The sequence below is a fragment of the Rhea americana genome, unplaced genomic scaffold (assembly GCF_003343005.1).
Source record: "Rhea americana isolate MKP2758 unplaced genomic scaffold, rheAme1 scaffold_3, whole genome shotgun sequence".
NCBI classification, from domain to species: domain Eukaryota; kingdom Metazoa; phylum Chordata; class Aves; order Rheiformes; family Rheidae; genus Rhea; species Rhea americana.
In genome coordinates, this window is record NW_028186423.1 from 14,409,618 (window position 1) to 14,432,893 (window position 23,276).

Consider the following 23,276-nt stretch of genomic DNA (forward strand, 5'->3'; position numbering starts at 1 on the left):
TTCCTGGTCTGGTGACTAGCTGCGTGGTGGTTGTCTCGGTCTTCTCCGCCCTCGCCCAGCGGCTTGAGCTTCCCTCTTAGGTAAGAGGTAACTCGTCTCCTCTGTACGGCTTGTTACTTCTTTTGTGATGCCTGGGAGAAATTCATAGAGGCTGGCTCTGTTTGGGCATTTAACTGGCAGTTCAAGCTGCTGTCCTGACAAAAGTTTATTTGAAGAGGAACAGTATTTTGTGCTATCTGGCTGTGGAATTAAGGGTAGGGGAATATCTCTAGTTAATACGCRTGCCAGAGAAGTGTCATTTCTGTTCTAAAGCCTTTTAAAGTAGTTCTTAGCTATCTAGCACAGGGATAGATTTTGATGTGTGTATACTCTAATCTTGTATAAGCCGTAGGACTTATGTACATGTGTGTGCACACACACACACGTGTGCAGTGGCTTACTAAAAGTTAGATTCAGTGTACTGTAAAACACYGAAGACAGATCGGCAGTCCTGTGTGTATACATATGTATGTAGKTATACACACATGAATATACACACACATAAAGGACAGTGGTTTACTGAAGATTAGTCTACCATACTTTACAGTTCATTGAGTCTAATTTAAATGCTATTCTTTCTTTCCTCTTAACCTTTGTTACTGAAGCAGTAATTTAAGATACTAAGCTCTTCTTCCAGCCYGAGTTGGTTGTACCGCTTGTTTCATTCAGTTGTTAATGTCGGTTATAGTTAAAAGGCGTGAGCTTTTCTGATTATTAGTCACAAAAATGACTTAAGCATAGTCAGCCTCTTCAGAAGTTTCAGTTTTAAGCTTTAGTTCCATGTACTTTATGGTTTTGCTATGTATTTAAGGAGATGCCATAAAAATCTGAAATCTTTGCTATTGATTGTAATTTAGATCTCTTGTACAGTTCTCCATCTAAAGCCTGAATTGTTTATATTACTGTTTGTGTTTTACAACTTGAACGGTGAAAACAATTATTGCAGAAGTAGTTAACATTTACTTTTGTTTGATCCGTCATCTTGTATTTCTGGGTCTGGTGATATTACACAGCTTTCTGGATGTAAATGTTTTTTCTGGGTTGCAGGCAAAGAACTCGTAAGAGTTAAAATAAATATAGAAGTCTGTATACCTATTTTTCCTAGGTTATGCTCTAAAATAAGTAATAAGAAAACCTTTGTTATGTGAACATTCATTTTGATAGTCCTGCCAACAGTAGGAGACACTTCTGTTTGCTCTTGAGTGATCATATTGTGGGATAGTCTTATACCTGAAGATCATACCTCCTCCCCCACAACAGTCTGCATCTTCTCAGGAGTGATGTATACTTCTAGGACACTTGGAAGTCCCAGTACACTGTACAGTTCAGTTAATAGCCTTCTAACATGCTTTTCTTCCTGTGCCACATTACCATAGTTTAGAATAAGCAGAAGTTCTGAAGTCATTGGCTCTTCTTTACAAAACTGAATGAAAATGCTGGCAGAGCATTTTCTAAAGAAAATGCCTTCAAACACTATAGTCTCCCTGAGGTCTGAAGTATCCAAGGTATGTTTTAAAAGGCCTCAAAAGTATATGTTATTAAAGGTCAGGTAGATATAATAGAAAATTTAATTCTGTTATTCAAAGAAATGAGTAGAAAAAAGCATGTAAGATGGAATGAAGAAATAATTTGCCTCTTTTTTTTATGTTATATGTGATTTGAAACTTCCAACTATCGTGGTGATGCCCAGCTTTGAATAAATACTTTTCAGTGCAAAGTTCTAAAAGGACCAATATTGATGTAATACAATCTAGTAATACAAGAACTAGTCCAATCGATTCCCCATGTATATTAAACTTTGTGGCCAGTTTATGTAACTGAATTTTGTTATGGAAGTGTTCCCTGAAGCCTCTGCAATTACAGCACATTAAATAACTGACTATAAATTCAAAAGAACAACRAAAGTGCTGTTTTAATCTTTGCACTCCAGAGTTCAAAATAAGATCTTGCTGATTACTGCCTTTTAGGAAGGACCATRTTGTTGCTTTTTACTATGCAGTACATCTGACTGCTTGACATTGAGACTTTCAAAATGTTACTTGCTTACTGTACTGGGTCAAACAATGGAAGAACAAGACAATTACAGATACACTTAACTGGCCCCTGATTATTAAAGCTGTAATCTTAAGAGTTATGATGTATTTGCTTACGTAATGACTGTGACAGATGATAAGCAAAAGGTTATTTCAGCTTTTGAAAATGCCCGTTTTATTGTCATGCCCTAATTTTTAGGGGCAAATGTAGGGGAGGAATGTGTGGCTAACACAGTTTTATCACAGCAATAGTTTTATCAGTCTCCCTCCCACTCCCTGTTGCTAAGCTCATGAATTCTGACCAGTGCTGTTCACTGTTTTGTGTTTTCTTATTTTAATAAATAGCATTTTTTTCCACATTCCACCCATTCTGCCTTTACTTGTGATTGACCCTTTTTGCTCTATTTAGGACAAGTTTTCTACTAAACAAAATAAAAAGAATTATTGGCTTCTAATCAGTTCATAGCAATGACAGTAATTAGTAGCACTTCAGCGAAGTTGAAGAAGCTGTCTCACTGCTACCTCTTTTTGTTTGTGGTTTCTTTAAGTGAGTTAAACTAAAAGACTTTTAAGCATCTGTGGTTTTTCTTTTTTTATTTTAAAATATTAAAATCATGCAACTGTTAAAAAGCTGCTACTTGGAAGTACAGTGCAATAAGTGCTGTAGACTAAGAGCAGACAGTAAATCAATGTTACGTCACTTTTCTGCCTCAGGCATGTAAGGTACTTGTGTTGTACTGCTGTCTGCCCATCCTTTCCTGTCCTTTCTTCGTAAGGCAGAAAAGACAACTAATTGATAGGTAAGAATTTGTCATGCTTTCGGGCAGGAGTATGACATCAGAAATAAATTAGTCAATCTTTGTTGTCTGCRTTCCTTCCTTTTTCTTTCCTTGGTCACTTGCGTACAGCAATCTTGTTTGTAAATGTGTCCTTTCCTGCATGTTTGTTTTGTTCTGTTCTCCTTTTGTTGGACTGGGGGACTGAGGCATCAACTTAACAAAATATAATAAATTGTTCAGCGGTAATTTTTCTGTGTCCTTTTACGTTCTAGCATCTATCCATAGGTGCGTTAATATCTTGTTGCATGGTATATCTGCTTCTGGTTCAAGCTTGTTCACAGAAAAGGTGGTTTGAATGATGTTTTATTAATCTTTACTGAAGCTAAGAAAAAGAAATTCAGCAGTTTTCTGCTGAAATGGATGAAAAATGCTGAAAAAAGGTTGAACAACTGAGTATTAGAGTTTGGGATTGCCTTTTTCTGTGAAACATTATTTTTCCAAGTAACTGAATAATGAGGGATACTTTCTCACATGTGTATGAACAATATAGATATACATCCTGTTGAAAGCCACATGTATATATATACTGAATTTCTTAAATGTTAATTGGTCCCTTCCTCATGTTAATTGATTAAGGCTTTTGATTAATAATCTTTTAATAATCTTTGGTCAGGTAGTTGATTGTCTTTCACTATAGGGTAGTTTAAGTGCTAAAGGGTAAAGTAGGTAAGTAGCAAACCAGGATAGATGAAACGAAAGGCCAACTGTCCACACAGACATCACTTAAGCTGTTCCTAAACTTGTCATACCACTGAACTCCAGGTGCTACAGTAAGGTATTGGAAATGCTGCTTTGGTTTCTAGAGTGATGAAGAACTCCAAGACTTCAGCCTGCGATTTGTTGGGATTTTTTTGTTTGTTTCTTAAAGTTCATGAATTTTGTGTGTCAAATTGTGTATGTTTTTTAGAAATAGTATCAATTTTCATCACTGAATCCTATAAACACTTTGCTTGTATAATGCTACATGTTGTACAGAGCTGTACAGCCACAACGAACACTTAATATTCTGTATTTCTTGACTCAAGAAGATTATTCGTCAATGAATGATGATGATATCGTTGATGATAATTCAATGATTTCTTATATTTGTATTACTGTCTCTTTAACGTGAATCAAAGTCAAGTCTTTATATGTCTTGAACGCATGTGAAAGTAAACCTACACAGGAAATGTGCACAGAAGAAAAATTTCTTCTTTTGTTTCTTTGCATGGGACTGAACCTAATAGTAATTGGTTAAAAAAAAAAAAATTACCCAAGTATTACTGTTTTTTTTTCTCTCTCACTTTTTTTTTTTTTNTTTTTTGCATCTTTCATATAAGAATCATAGCCTACATCTAGAATATGGTATAATATTTGTCATCTTTGGATAATTGGTGTTACTGAATGATCAAGCTAGCTCACATTAGGGAAATTCCATTGCTTTCAATACGTCTGGCTGTGAAGTTGTGAAATCATAATGGAAGGTAAACTGTTCCTTTTAGGAGACTTCTGTGTTTGTAGTACAGAAGAATACTGAGTAAAGATATGTTAAATGATAAGCTTTGCTATTTATTGCTTGACTGTGCTTGTGACAGTTAAGCTGACACATTTAGTGATGCAAAACTCTTAACCATTGAAGGTGAAAATTTTTCAATGCACTGACATTTTGCACTTTAAGCTTTTAGTAGTTTAGAAAGGCTTATAAGGGTCCTCTGAAATGAGATAAGTTGAGCTTTCAAAGAATGGGCTGTGCTTATACCTTAGTTTTAGAATGTAATAATAAAGATTTTAAATTTATAATTTACTCATTCTTCAACATTTTTACCAATAGAAAATTGTATTAAATTGAATATAATGTATTTAAAGAACAATTTAATTTTTATAAACATTTTTTTTCCTATTTTGCTTTAAAAAATCCCTAGTAGATGAAGATGAAAAATTATTATAAGCATTGTGGTATATYTGCAAATACAGTAGTCATGCTGTGTATCTTTTTAACTTTTTAGGTAGACTTTTAAACACTTGTTTCATATGGAAGAAGAAAATAAATCTCAGTTTCTCTCTGTGTTCCTGACAGGTCAAGGAGATGAAGTATCAGATAGGTACAATCTTTTCTCTTTTTTCCTCTCTGTAAATCTTTAGATTGTCTTGTTCTTCCATTCCAAAGCAGGATGGTCTAACTTTATTTGTTGTCATAACCATGTGGCTTTTGGGTCTCTTTCTCTGTGAGCCACAAATTTACTACCTAACTAACGATCTACATCACAGGAGGAAGCCCTGTCTCACTGATAGAAAAGAAGTAAAAACAGTTACTATAGCTTACTAATAGCATACTTTAAGCTTTTCTCCAAAATTCATGGAAGCTTTTCTAGATATCACATATCCCATTGTTCATTTTATTTTTTCATACAAGAACTTGTTACTGTCAAAAGCCACTACTGATTAAACAGAACTTTGGCTTCTTGCCTCATCCCTCTGTGAGGTGATACAGTCCATCAGACTGGCAGAAAAACATTGAGAAGTGTTGACCTTAGTTGGTCACAGTCTCCCAAAGAGATTGGGTTCTCATAGTAATGAATAATTTAGATCTAACCTAAGACCTTAATACTAGACTATTATGGCCTGTAAGCAACTTGGAATTGTTTTCTCAAGTATTACCATTATAAGCACAAAAGGAAGAATACAGATGTTCAAATTTAAAACTCAAGGTCATTTCAAAGAGTATGCTTAGATGTCTGCATTTGAAGAAGAAAACCTCATCTAACTCTCAGATCATGCTCTGGAAAAACTGCAGATGGGAGTCTCCACATGAATGGATTTTTTTYTTTTTTTTTTTTTTTCTTTTTTTTTAGGTACAGGTCCTCTACCTCAATCTTCTTTATTCCCTACAGATTAAAAATTTTAATAGTAGTGGTAAAATCAATCATAGTAATAGGGTATGTGGATATCACCCTCTATAGATGTATCTGCTGACTGATTTGTGATGAAGCTGGCTTTCTAAACCTTTTGTAAAAATTTCGACTTACGTTTGTCTTCTGAATCTTCTTCCCCTTCTCTTCCAGTAATTTTTGACCATCATGTTCCAATGTTTAACTGAACGTAAATGTATAACTAACTGAAGTTAAATTAAACAGAAAATGCCTGCAGTTCTTATTCATACCTCTTAGTTACTACTCTCATTATCTTGTTCTGTCTCTTATGGTTATTTTGCACTATTTTTTTATATTATTCAGTTCTAGTAAATGACTTGATAGGCCTAAATTTAAGATTAAATAATGAATTTGCACAAGGGAATTGCAGGCAGAAAAGAGTGCAAGAAAGACTGCTTTTTGGTAGCAGCAAGCTATTGGCTTGGCTGAGCCCATCTTTTGAAATTGTAGAAGATGCACAAATGCAGAAGAAAGGTGTCACTGCTCAGAGCAGATGGAAAAGGACAGCTTCAGACTGGGTCATGCACATATAAGACACTTCTAGTAAATGTTGCTATCCTATTAAAAAAGGGAGGGGGGGAATAAAGTGGTTTTGAATAACAAGATTCTTAGCAAAAGTCATTTGTTATGTGGCCAAGCTAGATTTCTTTCTATCATGCTGCTTAAAGAAAGAAGCTCTATCYACTATTTGAGCACATTCATATCTGAAAAATGAGGTAGATTGGTCTCAGAAATCCCATGCTTAAAAAGCACTRTATTAATATAAAATGTTGGTAGCAGTCTTCCAGATGGAGAAATTGAGGCACGTAGGCTACATTTAGGCGTTAGCTTTATTTTTGAAACAGTYTTCCTAAAGACCGTATCCACAAAAGAATGAGCGTATGGCAACTGGWACTGTCATGATACCTAACTTTTTGGGACTTCAGTCCTAGAATGGAGTTCACAGTCCTAGGTGTGATTGCTGTGTTCAGTTTCATAGTTTAAAACCTGCTTCCAGACTAGAGGTGTTTAGGCTGCTTTGGACMGGAGAGTGAACAAATGGCCTGTATACCAATACACCCATATTAGACATGCCATTCTCAATTTGCGAAGGAAATTCATCCTAGGAGATTATGGGCAAAGAAAGAATAAAAAACTTGGAAGCTTATTAGGTGGGAGGGGCACTGGCAACTCTTCCTACTGAAACTAAGCTATTGTACAGCCAAGAATGTGGGTTTGGGCTGCTTCAGGCTTAGGTCTCCCACTTCCTGGACAAGTATAACAGCTAGCCTGTTTTAGTTAAATGGGCACCCCCTTTGCCAGCTGTGTTTTTAATGAAAATGACCAACAACTTCTGTTTTGTGCTGAAGTCATGCATTGCCTGGACTCTCAGGACATTTCAGGATGTGGATGCCTTGTGGCTTTCAGACTTAGAATGAAAATGGAAAATATATTTCCATTTTAACATTTAACTGCTTATTCCGCTTAAACATATTTTCCATTATCAGAGACTAAGAGTAGCCTAAAACTGATATAGCTTAACTTACATTTTAATTATTATGTACCCTAAGCATTAGATAATGAGTCATCCTCAAACACCCCCAACTGTGCCTCCTCTGTGTTTAGAATGAACAGTTTGGGGGGAACCCTCCAAACTTTGAATATTGTAGACATAAAAAACATAAACCATATCCTGTATATTACTAATTCTGTTGTATTTATGTTTGTAATCCTATTCTTCAGTTGCTGTTCAGGATGCTTGGCAGAAGTTTGTCATCTTCTTTCTTAAAAACATGTGTTTTCAGTAAAAATAATAAAAAAATTCTTAGTCTCTAACTATTGTATTGTAACTTAACATATTGACAAACATAAGTTTGTCCAATTTTAGTACTGAATAGTATTTTGCCTTTTGACAGCAAGCCTATTAACATTGACAGATGGATTATTGTTGTAATAAAGGTCAAAATCATGTCCTCGGTAAAGCTGTATGCATAGCTTACTGTTTAACCTGTTTTTGCTTTTCTCTGACCTGAAAAGGTTATGTAGATCAGCTTTGAGAAAAAGTTATTGACAAAAGGATATTTACAGTGGCATTTATCTCACTACCGCAGGAAATAAAAGATTTAATTTGTGTGGTAAGATACAAGTTAACATTGAACATGATTTGGTAATGGTCAGCATAGTTAATTAACACTTGTCTCATGCTTTTTAACAAAGGCATCACTCACTTTTCATAGCTGACATCTGGAGTAAGAGAATGAAGTGAAACTGAGGATAATTGTCTGCTTGATGCTGGTATTTTGACTCAACTATCATATTCTGGAATTCAAGGGAAATATTACTTAAGGTGTTCTGAAGGAATATATGGAAGCACTGAGACTGTTAAAACTCCAGAGCAGCAATCACAAAATTGATTAGTAGCACATGCATGGGGAAAGTAGTATAAGCTATTTACTTTTAAAAATCTGTTCTGAATTCTAGAGTGAGAGTATATAATTSAAATAATGAGGAGGCTACTAAAGTCCTGCAGCACTGAGTCACAGCTGATGATCAGTATGTCACTAAGTTCCATCAGACTCTCCTTTCTCTTATCTCAGTGTCTGCTACCTTCCCTTTCTTTGACTTCCCAGGATGACTAGGTAGTACYAGTTTGGTCATCTGCTTCTTCCCATCTTTGAACAGTCAAGCTTCCTGCTCAACTACAATGTATTTTTTGTTTATTTGACTATTAGTCACAAAACTTGACCTATTGGGAAGTGCCGGCTTCTAGACCTGTGCATCATACCTTGCRTCATTGACAGATCCGGAAAATCGCTCATTGAGCCATGTAGCRTGTTTGCTTGCTTAAAAATGCTTAATCAGCACTGTTTGGCCATAACATCGCCTTCTATTTTTTTAAAAAAGAACAAAACAAAAAAACTCAAATTGGATATGATCAGTTGAGACACAAAACACATTCTTTAAAGAGAGGACTTTTTATTGCTGTTCTTTGAGTTGTATTTGTCTTTGTCACTAAATTTCATTAAAGATGAGARTCCCATAGTGGATAGAGGAGAAAAGATAGAAGAAGAATATCTTCGGTAAGACCTATTCTTTTGCATATAATGCACGAAAAAAGTGTGATCAGGTCACATATATGGATCTTCCTGTTTTTGAAGCTGTTGGAACTTCTGTGTGTATCATCTCTCTATCTGGTTTGCTGGTACTTTAARTTGAAGAGTTTGACTACTCATTTTTTTCAGTTGTTACGGCCTATCTCATTCCTTAAAAGCCAGGTAAGGATTGACCTGTTAATAAGAATAAAGAAGGCTTGCTTTTGTTGACTTACCCCTCTGATTTATGGATTATTTAATCCAGTGATTTTAACTGGAGCTATTTAGTACTGTTGAGGGGGAGACTGTTCCTGCTTGACTAGCTTTATTCAGATACACAAGTGAAAGCCCTCTGTGCTGTCTATAATGCTATCTAAGCTTTTCTTGGGGTTTTACCCTTGAATTTTCAAGGGCAATTCAATTGTGAGACAGGAGACAGACTCAGGTCCTTTCTTTCTTACCTCTCTCATATCAAGACGCTTCTGCCGTTCATTTAGTATTATACTTCTCTAGAAGGACCTCCTTTTCTTCCTTATCCTTCTCCCTACATACTCAATTTGTGAATTTTAGTATCCTCCCTCATTGTCCTTGTTAGGAAGCTGTGTGCACAAACCTTTCTTTTGTACTTTATTCATGTTTCACCTAATGGCTAATATTTACAGAAATGCTTAGCTTTTTGTGTCAACACTGAAATTTTCAGCCCAGATGAATGTAGGCTGGAATGGAAGCTGAGACTAATTGTTAAATGATGAGTCTGTTATTGATGACAGTTCTGTCCATTTCCCAATTTTACAGGTTTTAATATACCCATTATTTTTACAGTTTACATGTTTTGTATGTGCTGAGTTACTTCAGAATGGTTAAAAGTACTTGCATGAAACCAGTGTAGCAAGTCCTGATCAAAGAAGTGACTTTTTGCTTAGGGATTCTTGAAGTGGTCACCGATGCTTTGCTGAAGCTGTTGGTTAATGACAACTGCCAACAAATCCTGACAAAATATTGTCCATTACCGGGAAAGGGATTGAATGTAAGCAGGAAGTTTAGTCTTGTGATTGTGTGAAAACTTGGTACCAACTGCATTTTAGTATTGTATGCAGTTTTGGTGTCTCACAAGAAGAGCGTAGTGGAACAAGAGAAGGTAAATGGAAGAACAGCTAAGAGGTTGAAGCAGCTGCTTTAGAAGCAGAGTAAAATGGGTCGTTGGGTGCTGGAAATGATCAAAGCTCACAACAAAGTCATCAAGGCAGTGGATGAAGTGATTGTGGAGCTGTTATTCACCAACTCATACAATATTAGAGCTGAAGAGCACAGACTGAAACTTTGTTCACTTCTGTGTAGTTACTTTTGTATGATTTAAATCAATTTGTTAATATGTGAGAAGCAAATAGTATTAGCAGATTCAAAAAGGCAAATTCATGGACAAGTCCGTAACACTAAGTGGAGTAGGCAGAGATGTAGCATCCATAGCATAACATTTGCCAGTTTTGGGGAAGTTTGAGAAAAACGGGCAAATAGTGACCAGGCTTGTGGACTTTCCCTGTATAGTTGAAGACAAAACGCTGCTTCAGACTAACCACTGATCCAAATAACATACTTTTATATAAATGGATCTTTATTAAACATTCTTAGTTCTAACTAAAAAGTCTTCAAGGAGGAGAGCTTCATCTTGTATTTTRCTTATTGGATTTAGACTAGTTCCTCAAACTGTTATGAGTGTTCACTTGACCAACAGAAGGCTGCATGGTACATAGTGATTTTTTAAAATAACTTTTAGATTTAGAATAGCTCAGAATTAGCATACCTAATTGTGTACTAGCTCTAGTGAGTTTTTTTACCACCTATTTTCTAGAACCATTTTTATACTGATGCTGTAAGATTTGAAAAATACCAGTACAAATCATCYTTTTTTTAGAGATAAATTCTTTTTTTAGTGGCAACTTTCACAATTAACTCCTATAACCATGCAATAGGGAAAAACTCTTGGAAACTATGCAGTATTTGTAATTTCATGTTAAAAATCAAATATCTGTTTCAGACATCTCAGAATTCCAGTATTCAAAATTATCTCTGAATGTCTATATTAGAAAAAAAAAAAAAAAAAAAAAAAAAAAAAAAACAGCTAGCAAATAAAGTAGAAAGAAACAGAACCAGTTTGAAGGAAAACCCTTTTAGTTAGTGTTAGTCTCAGAATATCTACTTACAGAAAAGAGTTCCAGTATTGACACATGGTATGTTATTGACTGTTCTTTACTAAGGGTGGCTCTGCATCTGCTATTGATATGGGAGAGGGGAAGAAATAACTACCTTAGAAACAAAAAGGAATTAATACAAATGCATATCCTATGTTGTATGTGTTAATTGTTTAAATCTGGATTACAATCAATGAGAAATGAAATAGTCACATTTTATACATGTGGTAGCTTTTAGGATATTTTTCCCCTTCCCCTGGGAAGTCCTGATTGCTATTTGAAATTTATCATCAAATGTTTCCAGAAGCCGCACAAAGTAAAAAAAAACCAAAACAAAACAACAAAAAACCTTGAAAAATTCATAGACTAGCCCTCTGATATAAGAGAACTGCTAAAATGATTTCACTGTTTACATTAATGTGAATGTGTTTTTTTTTTTATAGCGAACTGAATATAAAACACTTTCAGTTGCTATGGATCACTCTATTTTTATATGAAGAGTCTAACTTTGGCAGAAGAATCATTCTGTTGCAACATATTTTTCAACAACGTTCAGTATAAATCTCTTTGGATTCTTTTCAGTAGAAATTTGCCTCCAGAGGTTGTGAGTTTCCATGGTACCTAATCCTTATTTAGCGGACACATTTGGTATTTCTACACAGCTGTGGAATGGCAGCAATGGCCTTCTGTTCTGTTTTCCTGCTTCTAGTGCAGATTTTATATCTGTGACCTTATAACATATTGAGTACTATTAAAACTTTTTGCAGAGATTTATCAAAAAACCCTCTCCACTATCATGAAGGAGTAGTAYTAGATCTGGACATTTGTGATGGTTAGTGCTTGTGAAGTGATGGGATGGTGGAGGAAAAATTTTGTAGATCTGCTCTGTGCACTGTTGTATGCTAATCAGCTTTGATCGGTTAATGTTTTAGATGTAAGCCAGATTAAAAGCAAAAGTTGCTGAAATTTGCTGAGCTTTTGTGTTTTACCTGAATGTACTAAAATACCTTATGTAGCTTCATTACTTTGTACTTTAAAATAGTATTTATTCCCTTTAAAGACTCTGGCTAACATCTTTAGAGAGTCAGATGTGGGGGGGGGGGAGAAGGAAAGCGTTCTCTGACTGTGGCCAGTACTGTGTATTTTAGAATAGAGCACACTTGACAAACTGCGAATAGCTTTCAGTAGAGAGGAAGTTAATTTTGATCTGCATGGGTTCTTGGTAGGTTGACATTACAACAGGAATTTGTAAACAAAAGCATGCTCTTGTTGTAAAAAAATACTTTGCTAGAGAGTGAAAACTGATATTAAGAAGAAAGTTGTGAAGTTAAAATTACATATTTTTCTGTACAGTTTTTTCTTACAAACTGTTATTTTTACAAGATCATTCCAGGCATCTGTTTTCTCAAAGGTCATTGTGAATAGGCTTTTTTTTTTGCCTTTTTTTTCCTCCCCCTCTTCCCCCCCCCCCTTCTACTGATGATAAGAAACTTGCAGCATTTTTTTTTCCATAGGAGACTTTGTCTATCTCTTCCGGTCCTGTAGTTCTTACCTAACTGTGTGCTTCAGTAGTGTTTATATTGTTTTATGGGTCTTTCTAAAAATACATGAGTAGTCTATACCACAGTGAAACCAATATTATTTTGATTAGAGCATGATCTACTTACGTTAGTTCCACATTTTTACTTAAAGCATAGTGTTAGGTCCATGGTTATGGCATTTCCATGTGTTGTATTGTTTTTAATACAGTTTGGATAAACTCATGAACTGATTTGTATGAGGTCAAAACTGGAAGAACCAAACTTCCTAGAAAGTGTAACTGTACTGTCATTCGAAAGGCTAGAAAGAAGGACAAATTAAAAGTGCTTGTAATTTAAGATCACTAATGTCAGTGTTGTGAAGTTCTTTGGCCAAGGCAGAACCATCACTACTAAAACTCATATAAAAGTTTATCTACGTCAGTCTTTGTCAAGATGATCTTGTAGTACACATATAAATGAAAATAGAGGAGGAAAGCTAGATGCCTTTTTTCTAAATGGTAGTGACTTGTGCATAGTTTTCTACTATACTAAAGGAGATACAATGTGAAAATAGCTTCTTTTTTTCAAAGGTCTATGTAGTGCTTATAAAACACTGTTGAAATTATGTTGCAATACTTATTTACATATATATCACAATATTGAGTTTCTGTAAATCGCACTTGTGTAAATCACGCACATTCTTTTGAAAACTGCTGTATTTTCCATTTTCTAATGTGCGTAAAATTGGATAACAAATAGGCTGAGTGTGTATATCAATTTTCGTACAATACACTGTCAGGATGATAAGAGATAACATGTGCAACTTTAATCCACTTGATCAGAAAATGTCTGGCTAATCTTGTGGAAGTATGATACAGCTGACAGAGATCGTCATAGTATATCCTTTTCCTCTGCTGTCTTATAAGTGAGACATATTTTAGTAATTTTTCCTATATTGCCACTCTTCTTAAAATCAATCAATAAATCAGAAAACACACAAACTCAGTTTGCAAGGAAGCAGACATTTGTAGTTTGACAAACTCTTAATCTGGAGGTAGATGAAAAATGTTAGTATTCCTCCCACTTTAAGTATTTTTTTTCTGAAAAGCTTGAAGAGTAAAACCATCTGCAGCCATTTCCTTGGTAAAGGGATTCTGTGCTACGAAGCCCTTTCTTCCAGTTCGTATTCTGTTRTAGGATGTCAGCTGATTTCAGCCATCTCATCTGATTGCTTTGGAAATTATTCATTACACARTCAAAATAGAGGACTTAAAGAAGACTTCCTCCTGTTATTTATTTCCTTAAAGAAGTAATTTACAGTAAAAATGAAATGCTAAAATAAAAGTGGCTGTATTATCTCTTTTTCAGTGTTGAAAGATATGAAAATGTTAATGCGTAGACACTTTTCAGCTTCTGGAATAGAATATTGAATTACTGCTTTAGAGACCTTGTTTGCAATATCATGTGAAGATAGTATGAAGTTAAATACTGAAGGAAATTAATATTTTTCTCCTGTGTTGCTTATTCTCTGGTAGTCTCCATTGATATCAGAAGAACCATTACTTCTATATCTATATTTGAACTTTAAAAATGCCCTAGTTTAGATGTAGCTTGCAAGTCTAAACACAATGGCTGTTGAATCTACATTGCACTGTAGTTATGGGGCTGGGAAGCAGGAAATGCAATACTCATGCAAATAGTTTAGGTAGAATCTAAATATACTAAAGGATGCCCTGTTTTTAATTTTAAAACTCTGTATAGTCAACTGGATACCTTGCATGCAGACTGATGTGTGAGGGAATTTGCTTTGAATTATCTAAAATTTGGTTTCTAGAACTAGATTTATTTTTTTAATCTAGAATTTGATTTCTCTAGTATTGCTAGAGATGGCAAACTGAACTAGTTGCAGAAAAAATGTTATTGAAAAGAACATTTGACGTGAAACTAACACAGGAAAAAAAAATGCCTTTGAGTCCTGCTCTTAAAATAGTGTTGTGGGGAGCAGGGGAAGGTGGTAATTTACAGTTGCCTGTAGTTGTTCAAGAGGTCCTAACAAGTATTTTGACCATAATCTTGGCAAAAGCAACTSTCTTGCATATAGTGGCTCATTTGTTGTGAGAGGAAACCAAAATGTGGGTTCTTTCCACTCCTTCAATTAAAAGAATGAGTAGAATCTTACCATTGAAAAAGAAATTTAGATGAATTTTAACTTTTAAYGTTAAATCCTGAAAAGGTAGCACTTAAGTATAATAATTTAAGTAATGCCTCGAAATAGACATTTTCTTTTCCATTCTTGGTGTTTTTAGCTTGGTTTCTATGGAAATGAAACTTATGCTGTCTGTCAGACCTCTGCTTCCCCTGTGTCCAAAAATAACTTAAATTTACCAGCCAGTATCAGCCAAACTGAGGCAGGACAGAGGGAGGCTTGAAGGAACCCAGCTACCTAGAGATTTCAAGAAAGCAGATGTCTACACAGATGAATCAGTGCCCCGGGAAGACCAAGTAGGAGACGTGGTCCTACCAGTTTGTCTGGTAGCAGCTGCCTCCCCATCTGGGAGAGGCAGAGCTTGCAGCTTGCCAGGGTGAGTCCCCTCTGCCCCAGCAGAGTCCTGGAAGACTGTGAGAGGACCTGAAGTTACTGCCTCGAGGTGAACACAGGAGATGAGACACATGGGGCAGAACTAACAAAAGCTACGATCTGCTCGTGGAACAAATTTCCCTTTCATTGCAGCTGTAACTATTTGAGCTGCTTAATCTGCTTCTTGGTGTGTGTGTGTGTGTGTAGTTTTTTTTTTTTGTTTGTTTTTTGTTTTGTTTTTTAAATATAATGGGATGTTCTGTAAGGAGTGTTGTGGTTTTTCTTTAAGTTGCTGCATTAGTATAACTAYGATGCCTTTCAGAATTTCTGAAAGACCTGTATAGCAAGAGACAAGATAAATAGAAATGCTTTCCTGTAATATAAATCATTCAAAATAATGACCAGGACTGTGTCTTTTGAATACACTTCATTGAAGGGCGTAAAGGACTCCTTTGGAGTCTGTGGTGTGGAGTTTTTCTGTTCCCTACGTGCAGTTGCTGTTACAGCTGGTTGCCTTGTTAGCTTTTTTTGAAGGAAAAGTCTTACATGAATGTTCTCTTCCCATCCTCTTGTCAGCTCCATCATTTGTAACTGTTACTAAATTTCAAAWTTTAATGAAAATAGTTTTCAGGAAAGTGGATAGAACACACAAAATTAATTCCCTCAGTAATGGACAAGTGGGTATTGAGCAGTTGCATGCTCTTTGGGCAATGAGCTGTTGCCAGTCTTTTTATATGCACTATTTTTGGTAGAAGAACACATTGCCCTCGCTGAAGGGGAGGGCAAAAGATGAGGAAGAATGAAAATAACAGACAAATCCCTTAAGTAGACTTTTTCTTCCACTGCTCATAGACCAAGCTGCTGCAGCGGGGTAAGCAGAACTACCCACACATTCCAGATCAGGGTGTACCAGCCATTAATGTAAAAGTATGCCAGTAATTTTCTGTTACTACTCATCTCATTCCTAATAAAATGCCACTTTTATTAAAAAATATATCTAAAACATATTTAAAAAAAATAGTTATATCCATTTCAACACCAGATTTTTATTGTTAATGATACTTAATTTAGAATTGTAACTTTTGTAGCTCTCAGTCAAAACTTTTTCTGACCTGCTTGACCTTTTCAAAATCAGGATTTTATTTGTCGTCTTACTTGCTTTCTGTATCCCTAAACATATTGGATTATTTTGAGGTGATTTTGTTTTTCTGGCCTTTACACTCTAAACAGCTATGCATATTTCTCAGCTGTTTGCTACTTTTTCTGGGTCATTGATGAGACATTAAATGACTTGATTACTCAGTTTCTCTGCACCCTCAATATTCCCTTTCATCACCTGGAAGATGATCTCTGCTTAATTGTGTGTGTGTGTGTGTGTGTGTGTGTACACACACACATACATATTTATATATAGGTAAAACCTTTCATTGTTGTGCTACACTTTTTTCAACATAGTATTCAGAGGGACTTTTAAAAGTGCTTTAAACTTATTTTAAAAAGTTAATGATTAATAAAAATCAAAACTTAAATGATTTTGTCACTTTTCTAATTTGAATATATTAAGAGATAGTATGAGAAACTACAAAATTTGTATAAGGCTGTTCTGTTGTGGTGTTTTCTTGTGAAGTATTTTGTATTTTCCCTTGAAATATCTTTTCAGCTTACCTGCCTACTATTGAAATGTCTTATTTCCATGTTTTTCTTCCTATTATCATTAATTTATTTTTAGAAAGATAGACATAGATTTGTAACCTGCAGAGCTTTAATATACTCTGGATTAAAAAAAAWTTTTTTGTGGGAACATAACATTAGTAAAACTTATTTAACACTCCTCTGAGAGTATTTTTTTTTTATTGTCTGATTAATTTTGTATTAGGTAAAGTATAATGTAAATCTAGCCTTAGTATTCTTGTTACAGATAGGAAAACAATGTTATTCTGTAAGATCTTTTTGCAAGCTTGTAAATTAAAATTATAGAACTTTTGTTTCAGATATATTCAGTTTATTCAACTGAGTTTGTGGGTTTTAATTGTGGATGCTTTGGTAGCCATCCCCAAAGTTTTTCTGTTTTCTGAAAACTATTCATATAGCTAAAACAATCAGAACCATTTTAAAAGAAAGACTAGTTACCAAATTTGAATTCTATGGTTTTAATCAACATACTTGCTTATTCTGATTCTTATTTTTCTATATGCTTAACTGGGAGTGTCCTCTTAAAACTTCATTTAAAAGAAGAAAACATATTTTATAAATTATTTTTGTTGAAGAAGAATTTTTGTTCTAAGTTTGAAAAAGATTCTTCAAATATTGGATTGCTATGTAAAAAATTCTTTGAGTGCATCTGAGATGTATTTATTTACTTTAAGCTTCACAATGAGGATGACCCTCCAGAGTCTTCAGCAGCTGAGCAACCTTCCACTTCTACAGAGCCTCCACAGACTCCTCCGACAGCAGCTTTACCTGAAGCAGATACTTCCCCTCCACCTTACTGTAGCATAGCAGTAGAAGCAGCTGCAACCTCAGGTATTTTTCCTTTTCCATAACAGCTTCTTAAAGAAGAGAATGTATGAATCAGCACTTGGTTCAAAGTGGTGTGGTGTTGTGGGTTTTTTTTTGTTTGKTTGGTTGTTTTTTTTCCCTATGCAGACAATTAAGAGTAAAAAAGTGAGCTTTTTGTGCACAGGTCTTTGTCCGGTATGTTCAGAAGCAGTACACTTATTGTTCCAAATTACTAGACTAAATGAATGTTCATTAATTAGTGTGCTACTTAGATTTTATTTAAGTCTGCATGTTGGTTCTGTTCCACATTTAATCTTTACATCTTAAAGCAGTGCTCCGTAATAGACCTCATTAGCAATTTTGATGCGTTTTTGTAAGAAAAAGCCAATTTATAGAACTAAAACTTGTTAAAGGAACATGCCATGCTTAGTGAAAATATCAACGTGAAATGCCGTGAATTCATTGTTTTAAATCTCTTGATAAAATTTTTTGTTTTTTTTTTTTTTTTTTTTTTTCCCTCCCTTTCTCATGAAGTAGTTACTCTATGGTATGGGAGACTTAAACAGGGACTTGGACGTTGCCAGCTGTAAGCAGAGTTGCTTGAGGTTGCATCTCCCATGCACGGAGAAAGTGTTTCAGAATCATCTGTGGCCTGTTTTGCAATTTCCCACCCCTGTTCTTTCAGAAAGATACATTTAAGAGCGTAACAAATAGCCATGCAGAATTATCCTGTGTATTATATCTCTCTGGTATTGGCACCTGTGCTGACAAATCTTGACTATGGAAGGAATCTTTTTGCAAACTGCTGTAGGCTATGGGAGGAAACTCAGTGTGTTTAAAAAAAATCATTAAAAATTATTTTAAAGGTTTTTTATGATGACACTTTACTATTTCAATATATAAAAATGAAGCCTGTCCATTTTAATGTAAGGAACATATTTTCAAAGAATGTGGTAAAATTGAAAGTTTGGAACAATTGATTTTCATGGACCAACTGAAATTAGTAACAAGGCCCTGCTAATTAAGTCCTACCATTACCATGCTGTATTTTTATCAGTATCAGTAATTAGCAGCCCTTTTCAGGGTTCATCTTTGCATATCTTGTGTATGATTTGATAAAGCAGCTTTTTGGTTAGAATATCTAGATATGTAACTTGGCAAGTATAGTCTTTGTTCCTAAACATACTAGCTCTTCAACATCTAGGTTAAGGTTTCTGCCTTGAGCAGAAACTACAAGCATCCTTAAATTGTTCACTATTTTATTTTATGAAAATACATTTTATTTTAAAGCTTGTAAGAATTTGAAGTACAAATACTTTTAACAGAGGTTGAATTTGGTGGTAGGTACTTTAAAGCTTAATAGTTCTGTACATTTAATATTTACTATTCTTGACATCTTTCTTGTTTAAAAATGCATAAATCTCTTCCTTTTGAACAGAAACACAGAATGAATTTTATCCTGTACCACCTCCATACAGCGTAGCTACCTCTCTTCCTACTTATGATGAAGCAGAGAAGGCCAAAGCTGCAGCAATGGCAGCTGCTGCAGCAGAAGTTGCCCAACGAGTAAGTGACATGGTTCTCCTTTATTTCAACTTTGTGAAGTCTTTAAGGCTAATTTTGACTACTTATGATAACTTGAACCATATGGTGACATATTTATTAAAATAATAGTGTGATAGTGAYTTTAAATATTTTGGATTTTTTAGTTCTTTATAGATCATGCAAGTTAGTTGTAAAATACAGTAAAAAGTGTRTTCACTTCTTTGAGGCATGACAGCTTGCTAAACAATTTTTAAAGCCAAATTAYGCCTTTTTGATAGCCTGTCATCTTTTAATTAAAAACTCCTATTAATTTTACTTCTTAGAGTTGTGCTCATTTTGAGTGTTTCAGGTGGTAATAAACTAACAACCGAAGAAGGAAATTCCAGCAATCTGGAAGGGGCAAAACCTCCAATACTGTAGCTCTTTCAGAAGGAAAGATCCCTGTTTTTCATGAAAACTTTAATATTGAGTTTTGAAGAAATGATGTTCCAAATACTATTTACCATGACTTTTTTTTTTTTTAAAAAAAGTAAGTTAACTAGTGGATGTATATATACAGTGCTTATAGGTTTGTTAAAATTAACATTATAAAGAATACAATCTTCAAAGTAGAAAGTTGATATTTGCAGGTAGYATTAAACGTTAGTTTCATTTTGTAAACAGTTGATGATTTTGTTCTTTCTTACCCAAATTCTGGAAAGTGGAGCTTCTAGTACTTCATGTGATTAGCTGTAACATACTATTCTCAAGTTAGATTTCCACGGCTTTCATAAAACACCCCGTGTTGAAATTGTATGTGATTGCAGTTGAGATATTTATAAACTGACTGACTGGGTTATACCTGTCAGTCACAGTGTGTTCAGAGGAGTCTTTGTGATCAGAAAAAATTTATGCTGACCCAGATGGAAGTTGTTACTACTACCATGCAACAATCACAGGCACAAGAGTTTCTTTAAGGTAGGAACAGCTGAAGTTAAAATGAATTCATATAACATTACCAGTGAAAGTGTTGCACAAATCTTTTACTAAATGTGGCAGTGCATTAGGAACATTTGCTTAGTTAGTTGCCAAGTTTCTGCTATGATGATCTCCAGTTGAATGATTGTAACTTTTTTTAACTTCTTTAGCAGGAGCACAGATTGTACTCTTTTCATACAAGCAAAGCTTTTGCTGAAATACTGATTTGAATTCCAATTTTGAAATTATGAACCTTTAAGCTTATTTGGAACTTGAGCACCCTAAGCCTTAACTTTTAACATTGCCAGTCCTGTGGCACTTCAGATAAGGCATATGCAACTCTTGCAAGACTCCTGTTGCTTTTAACTTTGCAAATCTTAATCATTGTATGATGAAAGTTCTAGGTGTACAGACAGTCATCTTTGAGCTGAATTTCTTTGGAAAATCTCAGAATATGGTTCAGCTAATTCCAAGAAAAAAAAAAAAGCTAACCAAAACCCACTGGTTTTGCCCATGTTCTTAATGCTTTTGTTTTGGAGAACTTTAATGCTTGCATGCTCTGGTTACTGTGCCAGAAATGTCTTTTGCCTTTCTCAGAAACTCTGTCTGATTTTGGCCAAATTATAAGCTTTTCTCCACAGTTCAGAGATATAGCTTTTTGGTAAGTCTGTGGAATTTGTCTTCCCTGGACAAGTTTAGACTGCTCACAGCTGTGAAGAGGATGGGACTGCAGATGTACTGTCCACAGAGAACACTTTCAAATGTTCTATATCAGAAGGGGATTATAAGTCTGAAAATAGATATACCTTATGGCTGCTCTTGACTACTTTTAGAGAAAGCACTGGACCTGGGAAATGGGAAATTCTCCTGTGCCCTAAAGTAGTTTTACTATTCTTGGCCTTTGGTCCATAAGGAAGAAGAAAGACAGTTGATTCAAATGTTAGGGCATCAATGTAAGTGGAGGGAAAAAGGACAAGGGATGAGGAGTTTAAATCTGTGGGAGCTTAAGTATTATGGGAAGAGAAGTCTGTTTTCGTTTGGACTAAGAGGTAACTGCCTTAAACTGAGGAAAGAAAAATCGGGTCAGGGAGGATGGGGCTAATAGTCAAAATGAGAAATGGCAAGGGTATATGCTAAGCACTGTTTTGGAGGGAGGAATATATTGAGCTATTTTAGTTAGGAGCAAGAGTGAGAAGGATAATCTGAGATTGGCTGCAGAAGGAACTCAATGTGGTATTGGAAAAGGAGTTGAAGTGGATGTGAGAAAATGTGAGCATAGGGAGGGAGGAGGAACAGTGGTAGGAGTGTGTCAGGATGCAAGAGAAGACACTTGTAGAGTTGAGGAGAGAAAATAACTGTTAGTTGGAAATTATGCAACGTGAGAAGAGTCAAAAGCTAAATGATTAAAATGACTAAAATTCTTTGCTCAAGGAAGAATGAAAATAGGAAAACGGAGTAAAATGAAGGCAAGGAAAAGGAATCTGGAATGGTGGGAGGTAGAGGAGTAGGATATTGTGGCAAACATAAATGTTTGCATAAAGTCTGTCCATATACTTTCTTAAAACATACAGTAGAGCTCAAAACTCAGTAAGTAGGTGCTGATACTACGAAAAAAACCTSCTTCTGAAAAATTGATGGGAAAAACAATCATTTCCCAAAATTACAAGTGTTTCTTCAGGTTGTAGACTTAAGTTAGCATTAAGTTAGTGACAGAAGTCTTTTCAGTGTATCTAAAAGTAACAGTCCTGCTGACTGCTAGGAGTCTCAGGTTTTATAGAATTTTTACTCAACTTGTTTTTGTTTTTTTAAACAAAGAAAATAAAAAAGACCTGCCCCACAAACTATAGTCAAGAAACACTTAAACTTGCAAAGTCAAGCTTTGGAAAAAAGTAATATAAGACAAAGCCAAGGGWTTTTTTAGATGAAATCAGTCTTATGTGCCAGTGCAGTTTTAATTGATGCTATTTTAATCACCTGACCATATGATAATTCCACAGAATCTCTACTTTACTTAGTACCTATGATGGATGTACACTGGGGTCAGCTAAAGCTGTGTAAGACTGTCGCCATCCAGCAGATAACTGGAAAAAGAAAAAACGTCATTTTATAATTGAAGTGGTGGTTTGCCATTCTGAAGAGAAGGATTGTGATCCTTACCTCTACAGACCCATGGGAGAGCAGATAAATCACTTAAACTTTGCGCTATTACTATCTAATTGCTTTCTCACTTTCATTGTGTTTGAGATTGCAAGCAGTAGCAGCTGCAGACAATGTCAGAATTGTTTTATACAGTTTTCAGAACATACATAGCTTGTAGTTTGAGTTTTCAGCCTTACAACATTAGTGCTCTGATGGCATGTGAACTGTGCTATGACCTATGCCTTTAACTTCTTACATGTAAACTAAGAGTAGTATTTTCCCTTCACTGCAATAGTGTTAACAATTGCAAAAGATTAAATGTCCTTAGGTTATGTTGAGCAATCTATGAAGAAGCTGAAAATTGTTTCAAGGTATATTCTAAAGTGTGCGGTAAAGCATGCAAAAAAGCTGTTCATTGAGCAAGAGAGGAAAACTGTATAAAATGATAGCACATTTAATAAATCACTTCTATCCTTTTCTTTTTCTGCACAAGGTAGGAGTCTTAAGAAAATTTTATTGTTACCTTACTACTCTGTCATAGTTCCTGTATCCACAGATTTTCAGCAATCTAAGCTTAGCGTTTATTGACATTTTTCAGTGCTTGACTGTAGTCCTTTGTGAAGTTTGTCTTAAAACGATAGTTTGAGTGTTAACGTGCCTTTTTTTAAAGGCTCCCAGTAAGCTCAACATATCAAAGAAATTGTAACAAGCCTTTGTCATCATTAGTTACCTGGCTTTTGATATTTTCAAATTCTCAAGGTCAATTTTGAAAGGTTATTTAAGCAGACAAAAATATTTTTAATGGTTATGATCTGTATGTTGTAATAAATGGCTTTTACTTAATGCTCTACTTTAGTTGCATTTGTCTTATATTTTTCTGTTTTTACATGCTTAGCACGCCCAGTTTAGGGAATCTAGGAGTCTGTTTGATGAAATATTCCTCAGTCCTTCRGAGGTA

General features: G+C 35.0%; 1 protein-coding gene across 2 annotated transcripts in view; it reads left to right on the forward strand.

Annotated features, from left to right (window-relative positions):
• NDFIP2 (Nedd4 family interacting protein 2) overlaps positions 1–23,276 on the forward strand; it is a 47,106-nt gene that overhangs the window by 473 nt on the left and 23,357 nt on the right. For both annotated transcript variants that reach the window (XM_085309543.1, XM_085309544.1), the window contains exons 2-3: positions 17,545–17,701; positions 19,116–19,243. In XM_085309543.1, the coding sequence (XP_085165669.1) occupies positions 17,545–17,701; positions 19,116–19,243 (285 nt within the window). The remainder of the gene's footprint in view (positions 1–17,544; positions 17,702–19,115; positions 19,244–23,276) is intronic.